The sequence below is a fragment of the Paroedura picta genome, chromosome 12, assembly GCF_049243985.1.
Source record: "Paroedura picta isolate Pp20150507F chromosome 12, Ppicta_v3.0, whole genome shotgun sequence".
Taxonomy (NCBI): domain Eukaryota; kingdom Metazoa; phylum Chordata; class Lepidosauria; order Squamata; family Gekkonidae; genus Paroedura; species Paroedura picta.
The window spans coordinates 5,794,044-5,812,508 of record NC_135380.1 but is presented as its reverse complement, the minus strand read 5'-3'; the positions used below and the strand labels follow the sequence as shown (position 1 = coordinate 5,812,508).

Below are 18,465 nucleotides of genomic sequence, written 5' to 3'. Positions count from 1 at the left end.
TAAGAGAGTCGCTTTGCTTCACTGCCTTCCACCCCTTGCCAGGATCTTGTATGTTGTGTGCCTGAACGTGCCTTCACACGGCATACGAAGGACTTATTCCTTTAGGAATTCCTCTTCCCAACGACTAGGGATATTCTTTCCCATTGGGTCATGGACCCTTCTTTGTAAAGCCATTCTTAAATCTGGGTCACTAGTAAATAGTAATCAGAATCCCGATTTCCCAGTATTTAGCATCTAGGGATACCACTTCCATAGTGCCCCCAAACTGAATGGTTTTCTTCTGTTGGTTTCTCTCCCCGCCTCATCTGTGTTACAGTCTTCATGTGACCTTCATGGGGAGAAGACAGAGGACTTCTCTGAACATCTCGACTCCTGGGCTGCTCTGAGAGACCAAGCGCTGTTGCTGGAAATAGAGAGGTGTTTTGTTGTGAAGAGGATCAAAGATGTCGAATCAGAACTGGCCTGCCTTCTGAAGATCCGTAATGGTCACCAGCTCAGCACTTGAAGGAGGACTAACCTGAACCGTGCACCACATGAAATACAGTCCAGTGGACTGTATTTAGGTCTTGCTAGGCCAGTGAACCCTTCACATTAAAGTTTTACTATAATCCCCATAGGGCATTCTTAAATACACACATAACAACACACACATATTATTTTGGTTGCCACCAATGGTTTCCACCAAGGGCCAGAAACCCACTATAACAGAGATAATCAGGTACCAGATACGGCAACATCAATGGGTCAGATTAAATTTCATTTGAGCATATTCCTCAGTAATAGCTATATTAAGTGGTCTCCATGGCAAAGAAAACCAATCCCATTGGAGACATATAATGAATCTCATAAGCTGCCAAGACCCACATGTGGCCTTCCAAATCATCCACCATGGTCCCATCCTTCTAGACCACCTAGGGTGGTACTGTTTTGCAGTGGCTCCATTCCCGTCTTCTAGGAAGGATCATAGAATTGAATCATAGAGTTGAAAGAGGCAAGATAGACAGTCTAGTTTAAAAGTCTGCTCAAAGCAGGATCAGCTATGTTTCCATGGTAAGTATCTGTCCGGCCACCGCTTGAAGACCACCAGTGAGGGGGAGCTCACTACTTCCTTAGGCATCAAGGCTCCAGATTATTTCCGGTGCTGTACAGGAAGCTACCAAGAGAGGTCATCCAGCAGTCTTTAGTATGCAGGTGACACCCAGTTCTAACTTATTCTGCCAACAGATCCTACATAGAAGTCCTTAATCATTATCTGCCAGTAATGATAGGCAGGATAAGTGTGAACAACCTGAAACTTAATGCTGACAAGATGGTTGGTTGATGATGTAGACAGACACACAGTTCGATCTACTTCTACCCACAGGAGCTTTCAGATAGATGCCTGTTCAGAATTTGTTCTGGTGTTCAATAACCAATAATAGCAAATTGCAGAGCCAGGAAATGTAAAGACACCCTACTTAAGTAAAGATTTTTAGCAACTGCTGAGACAGTATCCAAATGAACAGTTAGTTACAGTAAGTGCAAAACCATGTTTTGATGTAAGGGATACTCTATTTTAATTTAGTTGTGCATGTAGCTTTGCTGGGTTTAGCCCCATTGACTTTGAATATGTTTTTCACACCCTAATGTGTTCAGAATCTTGTGTGCCAGGCCTTTTTTAAAACTTATGGTGCATTCTAAAAGACGGTGATTTGTAAACAGCTTGAGTAGGAGGAAGAAAGCAGGATATAAATATTTTAATAAACAAGTACTATTTTCCAGTGTTTGTTCTATATGGAGAACGTCAGTCATGTTATTTATGCTCCCATTCTCTGTCTTGTTCCTTAAAAAGATGATGTGGGTTTGAATGCTCCTTGATTTTTGGACCACAGTTTCCCATTCGTATTCAAAGTATCTTGTCAGCACTGTGGTATTTCATGTTTGTGTGTAGGAGCGCTGTCATGTGATATGTTGCAACCAATATTTCCCCCTGAAAATGTTCTATGCTGCTTAGTTACATCATTGATATGAGGTAAACAAAGTCATGTGCCAAGGCAGCGAATCAGAGAACACACACACCATTATTATGTGGTCACAGAACTGAAATGTGATGCCAGATCATCTTACCACTCACAAATAACAACCTGATCTCCATTGACTTGATCGCCAGTTGAAAATCATATGTTGTCAAAAAGAGCATTTTATTTATTAAAACATTGCCCTGCCAATGTTCCACCCACATAAGGTCATCTTAGGCAGGGGTGTGGTCCTCCAGATGTTCATGGACTACAATTCCCATGAGCCCCTGCCAGCAAACGCTGGCAGGGGCTCATGGGAATTGTAGTCCACGAACATCTGGAGGACCACCAGTTGACTACCACTGACCTAAGGGCTTGTTCCACTCCTGTTTTCTTTGACTACCCAACTAGGATTTTGGGGTCGGAGAGTTTGCAAAATGCCATGGAAATAATGGAGTCAAGGCTGTGTTTGTAGAAGAAGAAGAGAGGAGTTGGTTCTTTTATGCCTCTTTTCTCTACCCAAAGAATTCTCAAGGCGGCTTATGGTCACCTTCCCTTCCTCTCCCCACAACAGACACCCTGAGAGAGCTCTGACATTACTGAAGAAGAGTTGGTTCTTATATGCCACTTTTCTCTACCAGAAGGAGTCTCAAAGCGGCTTACAATCGCCTTCCCTTTCCTCTCCCCACAACAGACACCCTGTGAGGTGGGTGAGGCTGAGAGAGCCCTAATATTACTGAAGATTGAGAGTTGATACTTATACGCCGCTTTTCTCTACCCGAAGGAGTCTCAGAGCAGCTTACAATCGCCTTCCCTTTCCTCTCCCCACAACAGACACCCTGTGAGGGAGGTGAGGCTGAGAGAGCCCTGATATTCCTGCTTGGCCAGAACAGCTTTCTCAATGCTGTGACTGGCCAAAGGTCACCCCACTGGCGGAATGTGGGGGGGGGGCAAGGAGCCTCCCCAGAGGCTTGAGGTGAGTTACAGTAATAAAAACCCCAATTAAAACCCCATACATTAAAATCACAGCAACAAAACGTAATAAGCACTATAAACCAAGATGCAGCAGAACATATAAACTAAACTAACCCCCGTCCCCCCGAAATACCCAACCAAGGGGCAGGGAGAATGAGGGAGCAGGTTGATCTTAGCTACTGCCACAGTAGTCTAGGTGTTATGGGGTAGAGAGAGAGTTTAATCTCTGCGAACTCTTGTGACTGCCAGTGATTCTGCGGGGATTAAAAGATTCGGTCACCTGCGACGCGTAGGAAGAATTCACACAGCAGGTTCTCTTTCTTCCCTCGGAGGTCTATGCAGACCCACCTACACTTCTGCTGATCCCGTTTCCCTCAGATCCCTTTCCAGGCCAAGTTGCAAGAAGGAAAGGCGCTCTGGCTGCCTGCCATCCCTCCGCGATGCCATCTCACCGAGGCCTCTGCGTTCTTTTCTCGCACACAATGAGGCAGGGTTTGTACAGCCGGCGCCAGAGAAAGAGGCTTTGTGGCCCTTGCCGTTGCCTATGGTTAAGAATGTTTGAGTGGCCCTTTGTCAGCATAACGCATCAGCCCTAGAGAGGAAAACACAGAAAGGCAGCACCCAGCAACCACCACGTCCTCCTTTTGGTTTCTGGAAACAACTCGTTCATTCTGTACACTGCCGGGCAGGTCTGCGCAGAATTTGGGGGGTCCAGGGGTTTGTCTCGGAAATGTTCTGGCCTTCCTCTGGTGTATCGTGATTTTGCCTTCCTGGGGTTGTTTACTAACACCGGACAGCCATTTTGCCATCTTCTGGAATGCCCGCCATCCAAGGTCAGCTTGGTGATGTTGTGTTTTTGCTGTGCAGTATTTTGAAAGGATTGTAATCCACCTTGAATTGTATTTTTTTAAATAAATGACCACGTAATAGAGGGAAGAGGGAAGAATTGCAGGAGACTTGATGTGAATTACAATAAAGGTCTCTATTTCACCACACCTACTTCCTGGGTATTTTCTGAATCTCTGGCTCGTCACCGTAAAGGAACACTGTTTTTATGTAATGCTTTAATGGCACATTGTCCTGTCTTTTTTTCCCCCTCTTCAGGTTAACAGAAGACATGTTTATAACTGTGCTTCATGGAGGTATGTGGTGCTTTTCTCGCTTGGAGCTTTTAGCCAGTGTTAACAATATAATTCAATAAGGGTTCAAGACCTTCTTTTGCAGTCATAAGTTAAAGCAGGAACTCACCTTTAAAGGCCGCTCTTCTCCACCACTGGGCTGCAAAAGTAGTGTGGGAGAATGAAATGTTCTGAGGTTCCCTCCTGTAGAAATTTTTCCCACCAGAACTGATGCTGGGGAAGGGCAGGTAGCTTCTTGGTCTGACAACATCCCAAGGCACATGAAGCCAGAGGGAGGGGCAGATGGTGCCACCCTCCACCTCCCACCCCCCACCAGTGAAATTTCCAGTGCAGATATGTCTTGGGAGGGAGTCACTGGCAGTCTTCAAGCAAAGGTTGGATACACACTTTTCTTGGATGCTTTAGGATGCTTTGGGCTGATCCGGCGTTGAGCAGGGGGTTGGACTAGATGGCCTGTGTGGCCCCTTCCAACTCTATGATTCTGTGATTCTATGAATGCTCAAATCCTCTCCTGCCCCCATACTTTACGCTCTGTGGGCACTGATTGGTTGGTGATTCCCAGCCCGAAAGAGGCACGCCCGGCCTCAACCAGGGCCATGGCCTTTTCAGTCCTGGCCCCGACCTGGTGGAAGGAGCTCCCGGGTGAGCTGCGGGCCCTGCAGGAGCTTTCCGCATTCCGCAGGGCCTGCAAGACAGAACTCTTCCACCAGGTCTTTGGTTGAGGCCAGGGCAGTGAGGAAGATCACTGGAAGATCACGTGTCCCCCCCCCCCAGGGCTGGTGATAGCACCTGAGCGTTGCCAGGTAGGCCCTCTCTCCTCCTGGGTATCAGTCTTGGGCGTGGGGCTTGTTTTATTTATCGCCTGTTGCTGTGTATTTCATATTGCATCAGTCTGTCCTTTTTATAGGGGTCTTAAGGGGATTTTTAATGAGGACATTGTAACCCACCACAAGCCATTGTATGGGAGTGGCAGGCAATAAACCATATATAAATAATAATTATTATAATAATACTCCATTTGCATCCAAACAGACCTTTGGGAGCTTTTAAACAGTGAGGCGCTAGCCTGAAGGAACAACCAGAACGAAGTTGAGAACCCGTATCCTGACACACAGATTTTGGATTGTGTTCTTTTGGCCCTCCTGTGCACCACTTCCAGGTCATCTGGGGCCTGAAAAGTCATAACCATCCCTTCTGGCAAATAGGCAGTGGGGCAAGATAAGCTAGCAACGGATGTGTCACGCGCCTCAATAATAAAACTCTGCAATCTCTTTTATTATTTTTATTCTTCATAGAACACAAGGCTGACATTTTTAACGTTCGCTGTAAAGTCCGGCTCCTCTTGGATTGCATCAAGAGCCGGTGTGGCTACGAGGAGGAAGGTACGGCAAATGAGGAGGGTGGGGGGGATCTTTTGCGGCAATATAGGGCCCTTACGTGATCCTTCCGAAGTTTATGAGTTTATAATATGGGAGCGGGGCAGAGGTGTTGCCAGGGAGCGGGGCAGAGGTGTTGCCAGGGAGCGGGGCAGAGGTGTTGCCAGGAACTGCGAAGACAAATGGAAGTTGTGTTTCTTGTGAAAGAGATGCTCAGCCTTAGAGGGCTAAACGGCCAAGCCCTGTATCATTCTTATAATGCCTCCAGTTAACATAAGGTGACTCATGTCATGTGTGTTTCCAAGTTGGTCCATGCAGGAGAGACAACCAGCGCCTTTGGATAGTTGCGTGGGGAAGGAGGCCCGACTGTGGGCTGTGTTTGCAATTCCCCTACTGTTGTCAGATCAAAATCCGAAATAAACAGTGTGATGAGGTGGTTAGAGAATCGGACTAGAATCTGGGAGGCCTCTATTTAAGGCCTTGCTCTGCCATGAAACTTGCTGGGTGGCCTTAGGACAGTCACATGCTTTCTGCCCAACCTGCCTTGCAGGTAGGGATGCCAGCCTCCAGGTGGGACCTGGGGATCTCCCGGAATTATAGCTCATCTCAAATCTACAGTTATCAGTTCCCTGGTAGAAAATGGATGCTTTGGTTGTGTCTCCTCTATGGCATTGTATCCCACTGAGACCCCTGACCTCCCAAGGCTCCATCGTCAAATCTCAAGAAGTTTCTCTGCCTAGATCTGGCCAACGCTACATACAAGGCTGCTGTTAGGATAAAACAGGGATGTGTGCCACCCTGCATTCCAAGGCCGCATGGGAGGGAAATGTAGTTAATAGATACTGTGGAACATCCAAGCCAGAAGAATAGACCAACTCAGCAATATAGAAACTGCCTTTCGGAAGTCTAAATAAAACTGTTGTGCATGCAGACTTTAAGAGGCTATACAAGACTTAGAGCTGGGACCCTGGGCCATTACTTAGGATTTGCCAGCCCTGGACTCTTAGCCAATGATAGAAGAGACTTCTGGACCAATCAAAAGCCAGATTTAGGGTCCAATCAGGGGCCTCCATTAAGGACCAATTGCGCGCTTTGGTAGGAATTCCAAATTGTATGTAAATTCTGCTGTTTGCTTGTTTGTTCTTCAGTATTTCTGGTTCCAGTAAAATTGTTGGTTGTCGGAGGTGAGTGTCTTAGTGAGCCCACGGATTTAATGAAAGCTGTTTCCACTTGCTGAAGGGGAGGGTCCGACATAATCAGCTTCCCTGTAGCCCCTTCCTGATCTCTGCTAAGCCTCCTGAGCTCCTGCATTATGTGTTTCAGGGGAAATTGAGTTAGCAGATGAGACCGGCCAAATAAAGAACTTGATCCTGAACCAGCACCGTTGCGCAGCTGAGCTCCTGGGCGAACGAGAGACCTACGTACTTCTGAGCGTGGCAAGTAGGTCCTGGACTCCAGATCCCCAGACTGGGGGCCCTTATCCCTTTTGAGCCTGTGTGTACCTCTGGTCATTTGGAGGAGAGGTGGTGAGCACCATGCCAAAATGGTTGACGCAGGAGGCGGAGCCAAACACAACATCTCCCTCCTCACTTTGCATAAAAAGAAGAAAATCAAGTAAGGGGAATAAAGATAAATGGGGGAAATATGAGTTGTGACATGCAGTTCCTCGGAAATGGAGAATGCAATCCCAACCTCTGGGAGGTGTAGGCAAAGAGGCGGTCTCTCAGGTACACTGGGTCTAGACCGTGTATGGCCTTGAAGGTGATCATCAGAACCTTAATGTCATCGTGTCACCAGCAACATAGGGACGTTTTGGTATCTGGGCAAAAACTCTATGGTAAAAATGACTTCTACCATAGAGTTTTTGCCCAATACCAGTGTGTCAACTTCAATCTGATGACATAGGACCTTCTACATGTGTTCTCCCACTGAGCCACAACCCCCCCTCCCCATGGGGCATCATGAATATAGAAACATGGAGCACAAACTCAGATGCTCCGTTCTGTTTACATTTCTACCCAGGTTCTGCAGCTGCCTCACATACTTCACAAGAATGTGAGTTGTAACATGCAGCTGACCGCCCTGTTCCTCGGAAATGAGATGTGATACCAGATAAGATGGACTGTCGGTCCGGTCCAGCAAGGATGTAGGCTCAGAGGTTCTTTTTTTTTTTTCCCCTTTTGATTCTGATACCTCCTCTGGCATACCCAGTCTTTGGACTCTCTAACTGGAAACTCTTTCAGGAGATTTCGTTTCCCCAGCTGAGAAGCCACTATGGAAAAAATAATATATAGTTAAGTATGAACTCGCGGCCAGCTCAACTCTCTCACCTGAGAGCCGAGCCAAAGGGAAGCCTGACACTTAATTACCTCTCTCCTTTCCCTGTACAGGGGGTGAAAATTCTTCCAAGATAGAGTTCACTCCTCGGTTGCAAGATGACAGTGTGGTCAACCAGAAGTTCCTAGGTGAGGAAAGATATTTTAAGGAGGTGGTTTACTTAGTAGCACATGTACCATATGCCCCGTGGTTCCAGGGGCCCTGTGGTACTGTACAGTTAGGGGGCCTTCACACTGTGACTGTTAGGGGGGCTTCATAGTTGTGTCCCTTGCGGACCACAAGAACAAATAAAAGAAGCTGACATTTGCTTCCAACGTTCCAGCTATCCCTGGAAAGGGTCTCCCGCTGTTACAGGCCCTGCAGATCCTTAAACTGGCCTCATGAATCCTTAAACAGCAGCTGCATTTATTTATACATAGATTTGTGATGTCCAGAATCACCTTGGGAATGGGATGACCAGCTAGAACTGTGATCTGTACATCTCTTGGACCAAGGGAGGTGTTAGAATTGGCCACCATCTTTCGAGATACCTCTATATCCAAGAAGAATGAGATCCAGAGGGCATGCAACTTGCCGAGTTTGGTTCATTTTGCCCACCCCAGCCCCCAAAAAAACCCAAATCTGAAATGCCCCTCAAGGTCATGCAATGGTTTGAAATTCTGATTTGCAAAACAAGCAGAAAATATAGTAGAACACACACATAGACATACATACCTGCTTCATACAAAGTTGATTAAGGTCTGACCTGGATAGTTCAGGTTAGCCTTATCCCATCAGATCCTGGAAGCTAAATGGCTAGTATTGGGGTGGGAGACCTCCAAGGATTTAGGTGGCCCTTCCTCCAAGGATCACTAGGGGTCATGATGTGGAAGCAGCCAATGGCGAACCACCTCTGAACATCCCTTGCCCGGCGGATCTCCTGGCTGCATTACATTCATTCCATATGGCAGATAAATAAATAAGCATTAAGGTTTATATTGTCTGCTCAGCCCAGCAGCTTTTCAGGGTTTCAAGCCTATTTTACATCTTTTACATCACCTATTATCTTTTCCTTTTTAACTGGAGATGCCAGGGATTGAACCTGTGACCTTCTGCTCAGAAAGCAAAGGCATTGCCACTGAACCACAGCCCCTGTCTTTATTTCTTCCTTTGGGTATTAATAGTAACCTAGGGTTGGCTGCACTAGGACAGGGAAAGGAGTTGCAGTATGGGAAGAAAGAAAGGGTCCACACTGCAGATGCTCATTCCAGGTTCATTTAGCTGTCCCAAGCTCATGTTTAGAAAAAAACAAAATACAAAAATTATAAATAAATGAAGATCGCTCTTATTTTCATAACAAATGGTCAGTTATGGACATCTTTGGAGGGTTTCCTTACTCTAGGACTCCACCCAAGTTAAGGGAAGAGTCCAGCCTCTGGAAGGGGTGGCCAGATACAATTTGCATTTGGCATATATATATTGTAACCAGATTTGGACAAGAAAAAGGAGGTCTTTAAAGGAAAAACCATTTGGTTCTAGCATACTGAGAACTGGACTAGATGGCCTCTATAGCTCTTTCCAGCTCTTGGCTCTGTGATAGTCATGGCACTGCTGAAATTTGGGTCGCAAAAAGATGGATGCTGTTTTGGAGAGTTTATTGTTGTTTTCTTCTCTGAAGCTAAACTGGGGAGCTGGCAAGACCCGAAGGCCCCCTCTCCCAGAGTGAAATCCAGAAAGACACACCACAAGAAATCAACCTTGGATATTCCAGCGGTGGACGGTAAGCTTATAAGCGTGAAAGAAATAGCCCAATGCAAAGTTCATTTTGTAAGTCTTTGAATGAGTAGATTGCTATTCCAACGGTGTGATAAAACATTTTATTTTTTCCTTGTTGTTATTGTTGCTTTTGAGTCAAATGTCATCATGCATCTTTAGATGAGGCCTTATATTCCAAAAAAACATCCAAACTAGGGTTAGCAGCCTCCAGCTGGGGCCTGAAGATCTCCCAGAATTCCAAGGGATCTTCATATTATAGAGATCAGTTCCTCTGAAGGAAATGCCAGCTTTGGAGGAGCGACTCTATGGTATACCATAGAGTCAAGGAAACATGGAAATCCTAAAGTTATGTCACATCTCTGCTGATCTCTGTCCCCTCCATTCTCCCTGGGCTCCCCCCCCCCCACTTCAATTAACTCACCAGGAATCTCCTAAGATTCCAAGTTCAGCTTAGCACATTTCTTAATGTAAGCATATGCCTGAAGGACACATGTTTTGACATCTCACAGATGTAGAGTTCTGCTCATACGTGCTCTGATATAACAAACATCTCCAATGACAAGTGACCACTGACAGGCTAACGGACGTACTCCAGAAAGAGCTGGGTAGCCGCATTAGTCAGTCTGTAGCCGGAGAAAAGAGCAAGATTCCGGTAGAAACTTGAAAGACAAGCAGAAACGTTGCCAGGGCATGATCTTTCATGACTCACTGCTCACTTCTTCAGCAACTCACGAGAGCTCTTACCGTGCTATACATGTTACTTGTCTTTAGGGTGCAACTGGACTCTTGCTGGCTTCTAATTCCTAGTTACATTTTAGCTGTGGTCGTAGCGATGCGTCTCTGTTTCGACCAAATTGTTAGAAAGGCACGTTTTTGTTTTGTGCATTTTAAAATCCGGTAGTTGCCTCTGAGGCCAGCAGAAAAGAGAGGGCCCTTGAGTCAGCTGCCGGGTGTTGCCAGATGTACCGAGTCGTACATGTAGAAGGCAAACATAAATTGTTCTGTGAACTTAGACAGACTGGGAGTGGGAGGGCAGAAGGGACTGAGTCGGTGCTTGGCTCTTGTGGCCTTTGCTTGCATGTCTAGAGAAATGCCAATCGCCACTTTGGGGTCAGGAAGCAGGCCAGACTGGGTATTTGGGAGGGGGCATCATGTGGGAATGGAATTGGGGTCACTGTGGGTGGGCAGGTAGTTGTGAATTTCCTGCATTCTGCAAAGGGTTGGACTAGAGGACCCTGGAGGTCCCTTCCAACTCTGGTTCTATGACTCTATATCAAAACCAAGCGGACAAGCTGAATTTCTGAAATCTCTGCAGTCACATGCAAGGAACCCGCCAGGTGCAGGTTTGCTTCCTTATCGTATCTTTCCGTTGCAGGCTTACGGAACCATTCCCCCCATGGCAGCAGAACTAGGACGCCCATGACCTCCCCCAGACAGAGCAGAAGACTCTGAGGACTGCTGGGTCCCAAGACATAGCCAGGGTGAAAGTGCTGGGGAACTTCCGCTCAGCTCCTTGGTGCAGATGTTGCTTAGCTGATTCACTGCTCAACAGCTGGATTCATCCCAGAGATGCCTGCCGCCTTCCCTTGTTCTTATCTCTCTGTTCGGAAACCTTTCGATCTCCCGTTTCTAGGTTTCCCCAAAAAGTTTCTAAAAGAACCCAAAATTAATGCTCCCCATCATGAAAAAGGAAGCGGTCCCTTGACTCTGATTACAGAACCAACATCGGAGATGCTCTGTTCAGCACAATGCAAGACGTCAGCTCCTGAGCGCTTCTTCCCTTGCATGGGTCCGTCATGGCAATAATTGTGGTTTCTGCATCCGAAGTTCAATTTGCACCAAGGCTCACCAAGACTTATGTTCAGTGCTACCCTTTAGCTCTAAAATAACAAGGTCTTTGCTTGAAATAACAAGGTCTTTGCTTGAAAATAACAAGGTCTTTGCTTAAAATAACAAGATCTTTGCTTGAAGATCAGGGGGTAACAATTATCGGAACAGGCTAGATCTGCCGTGAGCAGGACTGAGCAGGGTATACAGAGTGTCCTGCAGGGGGGGCGTTGGAGGAGATGTGTATTTAGCATAGTTAGGCTAGGGAGTTGTGGCTTTTTCAAATCATCACCTCCTATGTCCCGATTGCTCAATTGAAGACTTCCTGCTGGTATGAGTACACTTCCTCTCTGCTTATCACAGTGGACTGAATGGACGACAGAGCAGTTAGTTAGGTCCCTCTCCTCCCTCTTTCTATACAAAGTTGTTTCTCTTCTTAATAAAACTGTTTTCTTCTTTTAAGCTTACGGGTGCTCTGCTCCTCTTTGCAAATTTGAACTCTGTCAACAGCACATCTCTGGGAATAAGCCCCATGGAATAGAGTGTGACTTACTCCTGGGCTGGTCTGCTTAGGATTGCTCAGATTTTAAGCTTTTTCCAGCTCCCAGACCCATGGCGAGGGGTGCCAATGGAGACAGAGACCATACCCAAATCTCCAGCTCTTTCCAACCCTGAAATTAGCAACCCTAGACCAAGTCTCCTTCGCAGACCAAACAAACCATAGCTTTAGTCCAGTCTGGACTCAACTTTTCTTGCGTGTCTGGATTTTTTTCCCAAACACAAGTGTACGCTTTGGCCTTTCTGCCCTTGCCTTCAAAATGGATTAGAATCCAGTTTCAACGTAACTGCAGCTGCAGCCTTGTCAAATATACTCTGGGGCAGCAGGAGATGGGTCAGATGGGAAACCAACAAAAGCCTGGCTTTCTATTCTGGCTCCAGGACAAAGTGTGAGTAAACGGAGAAATGGGAGTTAGAACACCACATCTATAAGGGGAAAGTGGATCATGGATTTGTATGCAGCTTAATGAAGGAGTTGGCCGGATATACATAAATAGCAAGCTAAGAGTTATCAGATCATCATTTATTTGAGTTCAGCTCTGGGAGGAAGGGACAACATAGTAAAGAAAATAAAAATATCAAGATTAAAGATTAATGGACAGACGCATTCCCAAATGTGGAACTTGAACATAGTGTCCTTTTTTTTACTCTCTGTAAATTCTCTCAGGAAGTGTGCGGAATTTTGCTGTTTGTGAATTAACTCCGTGCCTCGTAGCAAAGCAGTCTTCCCTGATTGGCCAGGGCATCAGTTCAAAGACTTTCTGGATCCCTGTTGCAAGGCTTGTCTTAAAGTGACTGTGCTCCAGAAGCCCTAACTTCTCTCAGCAAAGATTTGCCTTATTCCCCCCTCCTCTGCTGTCTCCAATCCTCTCCCCACCCCCCACCCCCACAGTTCAAGAAAAGAAAGAGACTCCTTCTGTGCTTGGCTCCCATCGACGGTGAGCTTCCCCAATGAAGTGCAGAACACTTTCTGTTTCAGTTGGGGGGGGGGGGGAGAGAGAGAGAGGAAGACCCGAGTTCAAATCAATCTGAATTCAGCAGGATCCACAATGGAAAAAAAACAAAGTAAGTGCAGAATCAGCCCTGGTTTCAGAATGCATTTGGGGAAACTTTCTCCTCTGGCACGAGCAGAATCAGACGGCACTGCATTCCAGAGCAAGGGTAAGGCAGGACAATCGGGCTGTTTATCATCGGACGAGCAGTCAAGTTCTTGTCTTGACTGGCATTGAACAACATAACTCTTTTGATAGCTCGAGCAGTGCCTGCTTGAAAACATGCAAAGGCCGCTTTCAGTTCTGTTCAGGGAATCTTTGCAGGAGACTACGAGAGATGCCATAACTGGGTAATCCATTGGCGGAACTCACTGTTTCATTGCTGAGAACTCCTACAGCCTCGTTGCTTCCTGAAGAATGTTATTCCCGTTCAGGATGGGGAAGGGAGAAATCAGGATCATCACACGTGATGTCCCAGCTCTGACCACCGCTTCTCACGTGTCCATAAACATGCCTTTCCCCATAACTTCCCAGGCAGACTTTTTCTGGCTTTGACTCAGGCCCTTTCTCCATGCTTTAATGGGCCCGAGATGCCCACTATTTTTTAAAATTCAATAGTTCTCCATTGAAACGCCTATGCATCTAATCATAGGTCTAGAGATCTAGAAATACAGCTCATCTCCAGACTACAGACATCAGTTATTCTGGAGAAAACAGATGCCTTGGAGGGTGAACTTTATGGAATTGTACACCACTTTGGTCCCTGTCCTCCCCAGACTCCACCTCCAAATCTCCAGAAATTTCCCAACCTCATGCTAGTAACCCAATCCTGAACCCCTGTATTGCTCTCTCTGGGTTTTCTCTGCATCAGTGTTCTAACCTGCTGGATAGCCCAGGCAAGAGTGATCCCATCAGATATCAGAAGCCAAACAGGGCTAACCCTAGCTAGTACTTGGATGCGGGACATCCAAGGATCTGGGTGGTCACTCTTCTAAGGAACAATAGGGGTCATCATGATGCGGAGGCAGGAAATGGCAAACCACCTCCGAATGACCCTTGTCTGGCTGCCAGATAATCCGGGGATCTCCTGGCTACACAACACACACGCCATGCGATGAATGAATGAATGAATGAATGAATGAATGAATGAATGAATGAATGAATGAATGAATGAATGAATGAATGAATGAATGAATGAATGAATGAATGAATGAAGCTGCTTGGGTTGTGTAACAGAGTGGTGTTTGGTGCAATCTTAAACAAAGTTACGTCCCTCTAAGTCTCTATAGGATTGCACTATTTGGGATTTTTCTCCTCATCTCTTTCCCCAGAATAAGACAAGTTCTTTAATTGCAGGAATCTGGCAGAACTACTTTCGTGCACAAAGAGGTACCTCGGGCATCTAGGCAATCCGGGAATGGCCCTGGCTTCTTTTATCTAAGAGGTTGCAGCCTTGATTGACAGGGGAGGAAACTGAGGACGTGCCGTGCCAGCAAACGGCAAAAGAATACATCATAAAACAGCCGGTTGCAGCCCAGAAGAGGAGGTGAATTCCCAAACCTACCACCCTTCCCTGTAGGGATCAGCACGAGTTCTTTTCAGAGGTACAAATCCAGTGACGGCAAATTGTTCGGAGTCCATTTCGGCCCTGGAAACTAAAGTCTTTGATTTAGCAACAGAACCGGTCCTGCCCTGCAGAGTGACGATGGCATATCTGAAAGATGGCTGGCTGGCCACTTTGGGAAGCTGCATGCTTGAAAGAATTGCCAACAAGCCTGCAGGGAAAGGCCCGGGAGGCTTAAAATGTAGGCAGGACAGCTGAGCAATTTCACAGCATGGGGAGAAACAACCTCACCTGGTCAATAAGCCTCCATTAAAAGGATAAGGGCTTCCTTTCCCCAGGCAGTTGGCAACCTTAATTCCTAAAGTGCAATGCCTGTAGTAAACTTGACTTTCTCGGGGATTGGTGCTTTCCTTGCACCAATAGTGGCTCGGATTTATACCCTTCTTCAATTGCCATCTGCATTTTTGCTTGCATTTCTTCCCGTGAGGCCATAACTAACGTAGGCCGCAAATACCTTTGGTTTGCAGTAGTGTTGCCCATAGCCTGGGTCTCCAGACTTGTTCAGCATCTCTGCGTGTTTGTGATGTTGTTAACGGGAATGAGTGTGGGAGATGGTTGACCATGGAGCACATGGGCCAATTGCATCAGTGGAGAGGTGGCAAGTCTCCAAACCTGTCATCTGCCCAGCAGCAAGCCTCTGTTTCTGGCTCGCTGCAGACTCTGTGGTGATGCCTCCTAGGTTCTTCTGGAGCACCCGAAGGAGGGAAGCCAGGCCTGGCTATTTGCCTTGGGAATACATGGTGTGTTGAAGAGACACCTGTGTGCTGTGGCTACAGTCTTTCCTAAAAGATTGCCATCAGAACAGGCTTGGGAAAGACTGGCACAGAGAAGGAGAAGATCTGGATAGTGGAGTAGGAGAAGATTGAGCCTTGCGGGTGCAGGAAAAATCCTGCTCCAGTTTGCGGGTTCTCAAAGCGGTTATACGCTTGTGATGGCCAACAAAAATCTCCTTCACTGTTCAGGTTGCATCTGCTACTTGGTGAGCCAAGTTTGTTCATGGGCCTCACCAAACCACTGTCAAAATGGTTAGCGCTGCAGAGCCATGCTCATGTTTGTGCACGGTGGTATCCGCTGATCACCAGCTCACTGTCGGCAAGTAAGTTAAGGAGTCCAGTGTTTTCACCGTTGTGTGTATCTGGTGTTATGTGTAGTGGTTAAGAGCAGCAGCCTCTCATATGGAGAACTCGGTTCGATTCCCCCTTCCTCCCTCACATGCAGCCATCTGGGTGACCTTGGGCCAGTCACAGATCTCTCAGAGCTCTCTCAGTCTCCCCTACCTCCTGGGTTGTCTGTGGTGGGGAGAGGAAGGCAAGGCGATTGGAAAGTGTTTTTTGATTCCTTTAGATCAGGGATAGTCAAACTGCGGCCCTCCAGATGTCCATGAACTACAATTCCCAGGAGCCCTGGGAATTGTAGTCCATGGACATCTGGAGGGCTGCAGTTTGACTACCCCTGCTTTAGATAGTAAAAAACAGGGTGCCAAAAACCAGCCCCCTCTCCGTTTCCATGCTCCTTAGGACCAGTCCCTCAAAAGCCTTCCTAAGTCATGACTTCTAGAGGTAACAAGGGTGTCAAACTGGTACGTGCATAAGCTGCCTTTGTTATAGAGACACAGGTCACTGGAAGCCACTTACAGCCAGTAGGTTGGGAATAAAATTTGGGGAATTCCCCTGAGACTCGCAGCAAGGAGCAAGAGGAGGCCGAGGGGAGAGGTATTTGTTCGTGCCAGCACATGCTGCCTTTAAAAACCAAAACATACTTTGAGGTGGGGGCGGGGAGGGGAATGGAAAGTCGCAAACTGCAAACGTGAGCAAATAAAATGAGCAAGGCTAGCAGAACCTGTTTGGCTGTAACCAGTGCAGTGCAGAGAGGTATTAAAGGGACTTGAATGCAGAAGTTCGACGTTTCACCCCTGGTCATTAGTCATGACTCTTCCCTATTTTTTTAGCCGATTGGGGGGGGGTCCTCTTGGTTTCTGTTTTGCAGGGCCACCTGATCTCCACGCAGCTGCAAACGGGGGCCCTTTTGAGGCGCTGAGCCATTAAAACAGCACAAGGCATTTGCTGGCAGACGTGGATCAAGCCCTGCCCATGTTGCCAAATGAAGCAAATATGTTGAGAAATAGGGGCTTCTTCCTTGAAACGTGGAGGCCCAGAGCAGTTCCCCCACCTGACCTGAACGTCTCACAGTATTTATGATGCCTTGGCTTGATATTCGGGCACGATGGAAAAAAGGAGCAGCTTGTACGTACTGGCCTCTTTCGTTCCTCTTGCACCACAAGCCACAGAAACTGGCGTGTCTTTCCTCTGCCAAGCCCTAAACAATCACTCCCTAGGAATTCCCTCCCATCTATCTGATTTGCCTTTAATGGCCTTTTGTCATGTGGAAAGGGGATTAGAGGTTCATAAGGGATAAGCTTATGGATGGCTACCAGTCATGGTGACTGATGGGACCTCAGTGTCTCAGAGGCACTAAATCTCTGGATCCCACAGCCAGGGAGGAATTGTTTGGTTCCTGTGTGGGGCAGGATGCTGGACTGGATGGACCCCTGGTCTGATCCAGAAAGGCTCTTGATGTTCTTAGGAAGACCTTGGCCTCACTGCCCCATTGTTGGCCATCCAGAACTGGTTGGCCACTGTGTGAGACAGGATGGTGGATTGTGCCTTGGCGTGGAGGATGGAGACAGATGATATAGATCAAGGGTCTCAACCAAAGCTTCCTGACATTCTTCAGGGGCTCCGTGGCCTTTCCCCTACATCAGGGGTGACCAAGCTGTGGCTCTCCAAATCTCCATGGCCTACAATTCCTGTGAGCCCCATGCTGACATAGGAATTGTAGTTCATGGACATTTGGAAAGCCACAGTTTGTCTACCCCTGCCCTATATCCTACCTTAATCTACTCAACCGCACTTCCAGCCCAGTTCTGGGGGTCCTGGAAGCCCGAAAAATATTTCTGGGGCTCCTCCATGATCAAAAGGCTGATAAAGGTTTTTGAAATCTCACATGGAAGATCCTGAACTTTTGCCATCCGCAGCATTTACTAAGAGATCACGGTAAAAGGAATAAAATAACTGACCTTTCTATCCATACAAACATCAGAAGATAAGCACTGAGAACTTTAAATGGTGCAGGATTCAGAGGGCTCGGCTTTCCTGATTAATTGCATTTGACTGCTGAACTTTCTTATGCTCTGTGCACATGTGCTAGCCAGGCTGCACAGTTCCCTATGGTGCATTTCGGGCGAGGAGAAATTATGCGCCTCCATGTGTAAAATATCTTTGTAAAAATTTGGGATTCAGGAACAGGAGACAGCTTTCTCAATCATAGGCGGTTTGGCAAGGACAGCTGTAGGTAGCAGGCACCATGCTTCTGGCAGCAACAGTTGCAAATTGGCATTCCTTTGGTGAGTTGGGGTAGTACAGAGTTTAAGTAAGGGGTAGTCAAACTGCGGCCCTCCAGATGTCTGTGGACTACAATTCGCTGGCAGGGGCTCCTGGGAATTGTCGTCCATGGACATCTGGAGGGCCGCAGTTTGACTACCCCTGGTTTAAGTGCTAGTGTCCAGCCAGGGCTTAATAGTTCAATGATAAACATTTGCACCCTTTAAATTCCACTTAAATCATTTCTATAAGGGTTTTTCTTAGAAACACTCTTGGCAAAAAATAATGACCCAATCAGGGAAGCCGGGTTTGATTCCCTGCTCTTCTTTATGCAGCCAGCTGGGTGACCTTTGGCCAGTCACAGTCCTGTTAAGAGCTATTATTGCAGAGCAATTCTGTCAGAGCTCTCATCTACCTCACAGGGGGGTCCGTTGTGGCGAGAGAAGGGTGATCGTAAGCCACTTTGAGATTCCTTTGGGCAGTGAAAAGCGGGATATAGAAAACA

General features: G+C 47.0%; 2 protein-coding genes across 2 annotated transcripts in view; both read left to right on the top strand.

Annotated features, from left to right (window-relative positions):
• Positions 1 to 2,235, top strand: part of LOC143822009 (uncharacterized) — a 101,628-nt gene extending 99,393 nt beyond the window's left edge. Inside the window, exon 88 of the mRNA XM_077306589.1 lies at positions 317 to 2,235. Coding sequence (XP_077162704.1) covers positions 317 to 505 — 189 coding nt within the window. The 3' untranslated portion in view covers positions 506 to 2,235. The remainder of the gene's footprint in view (positions 1 to 316) is intronic.
• A 960-nt stretch (positions 2,236 to 3,195) lies between these two features.
• On the top strand, positions 3,196 to 11,868 carry LOC143821880 (uncharacterized protein CXorf65-like). Its single transcript, XM_077306359.1, has 7 exons — positions 3,196 to 3,805; positions 4,077 to 4,114; positions 5,407 to 5,493; positions 6,811 to 6,927; positions 7,878 to 7,952; positions 9,482 to 9,583; positions 10,955 to 11,868. Exons 2-7 carry the CDS (start codon positions 4,090 to 4,092, stop codon positions 11,029 to 11,031), a joined length of 483 nt encoding a protein of 160 aa, XP_077162474.1. The 5' UTR covers positions 3,196 to 3,805; positions 4,077 to 4,089; the 3' UTR covers positions 11,032 to 11,868.
• Positions 11,869 to 18,465: the final 6,597 nt, after the last annotated feature.

What these genes read in the sequence shown, in the direction of transcription:
- LOC143821880 (XM_077306359.1), top strand. Translation starts at nt 4,090, where the DNA reads ATGTTTATAACTGTGCTTCATGGAG. An exon ending in GTGTGGCTACGAGGAGGAAG is followed by an intron (nt 5,494 to 6,810) that starts GTACGGCAAATG and finishes TATGTGTTTCAG; the next exon opens with GGGAAATTGAGTTAGCAGAT. An exon ending in GGTCAACCAGAAGTTCCTAG is followed by an intron (nt 7,953 to 9,481) that starts GTGAGGAAAGAT and finishes TCTTCTCTGAAG; the next exon opens with CTAAACTGGGGAGCTGGCAA.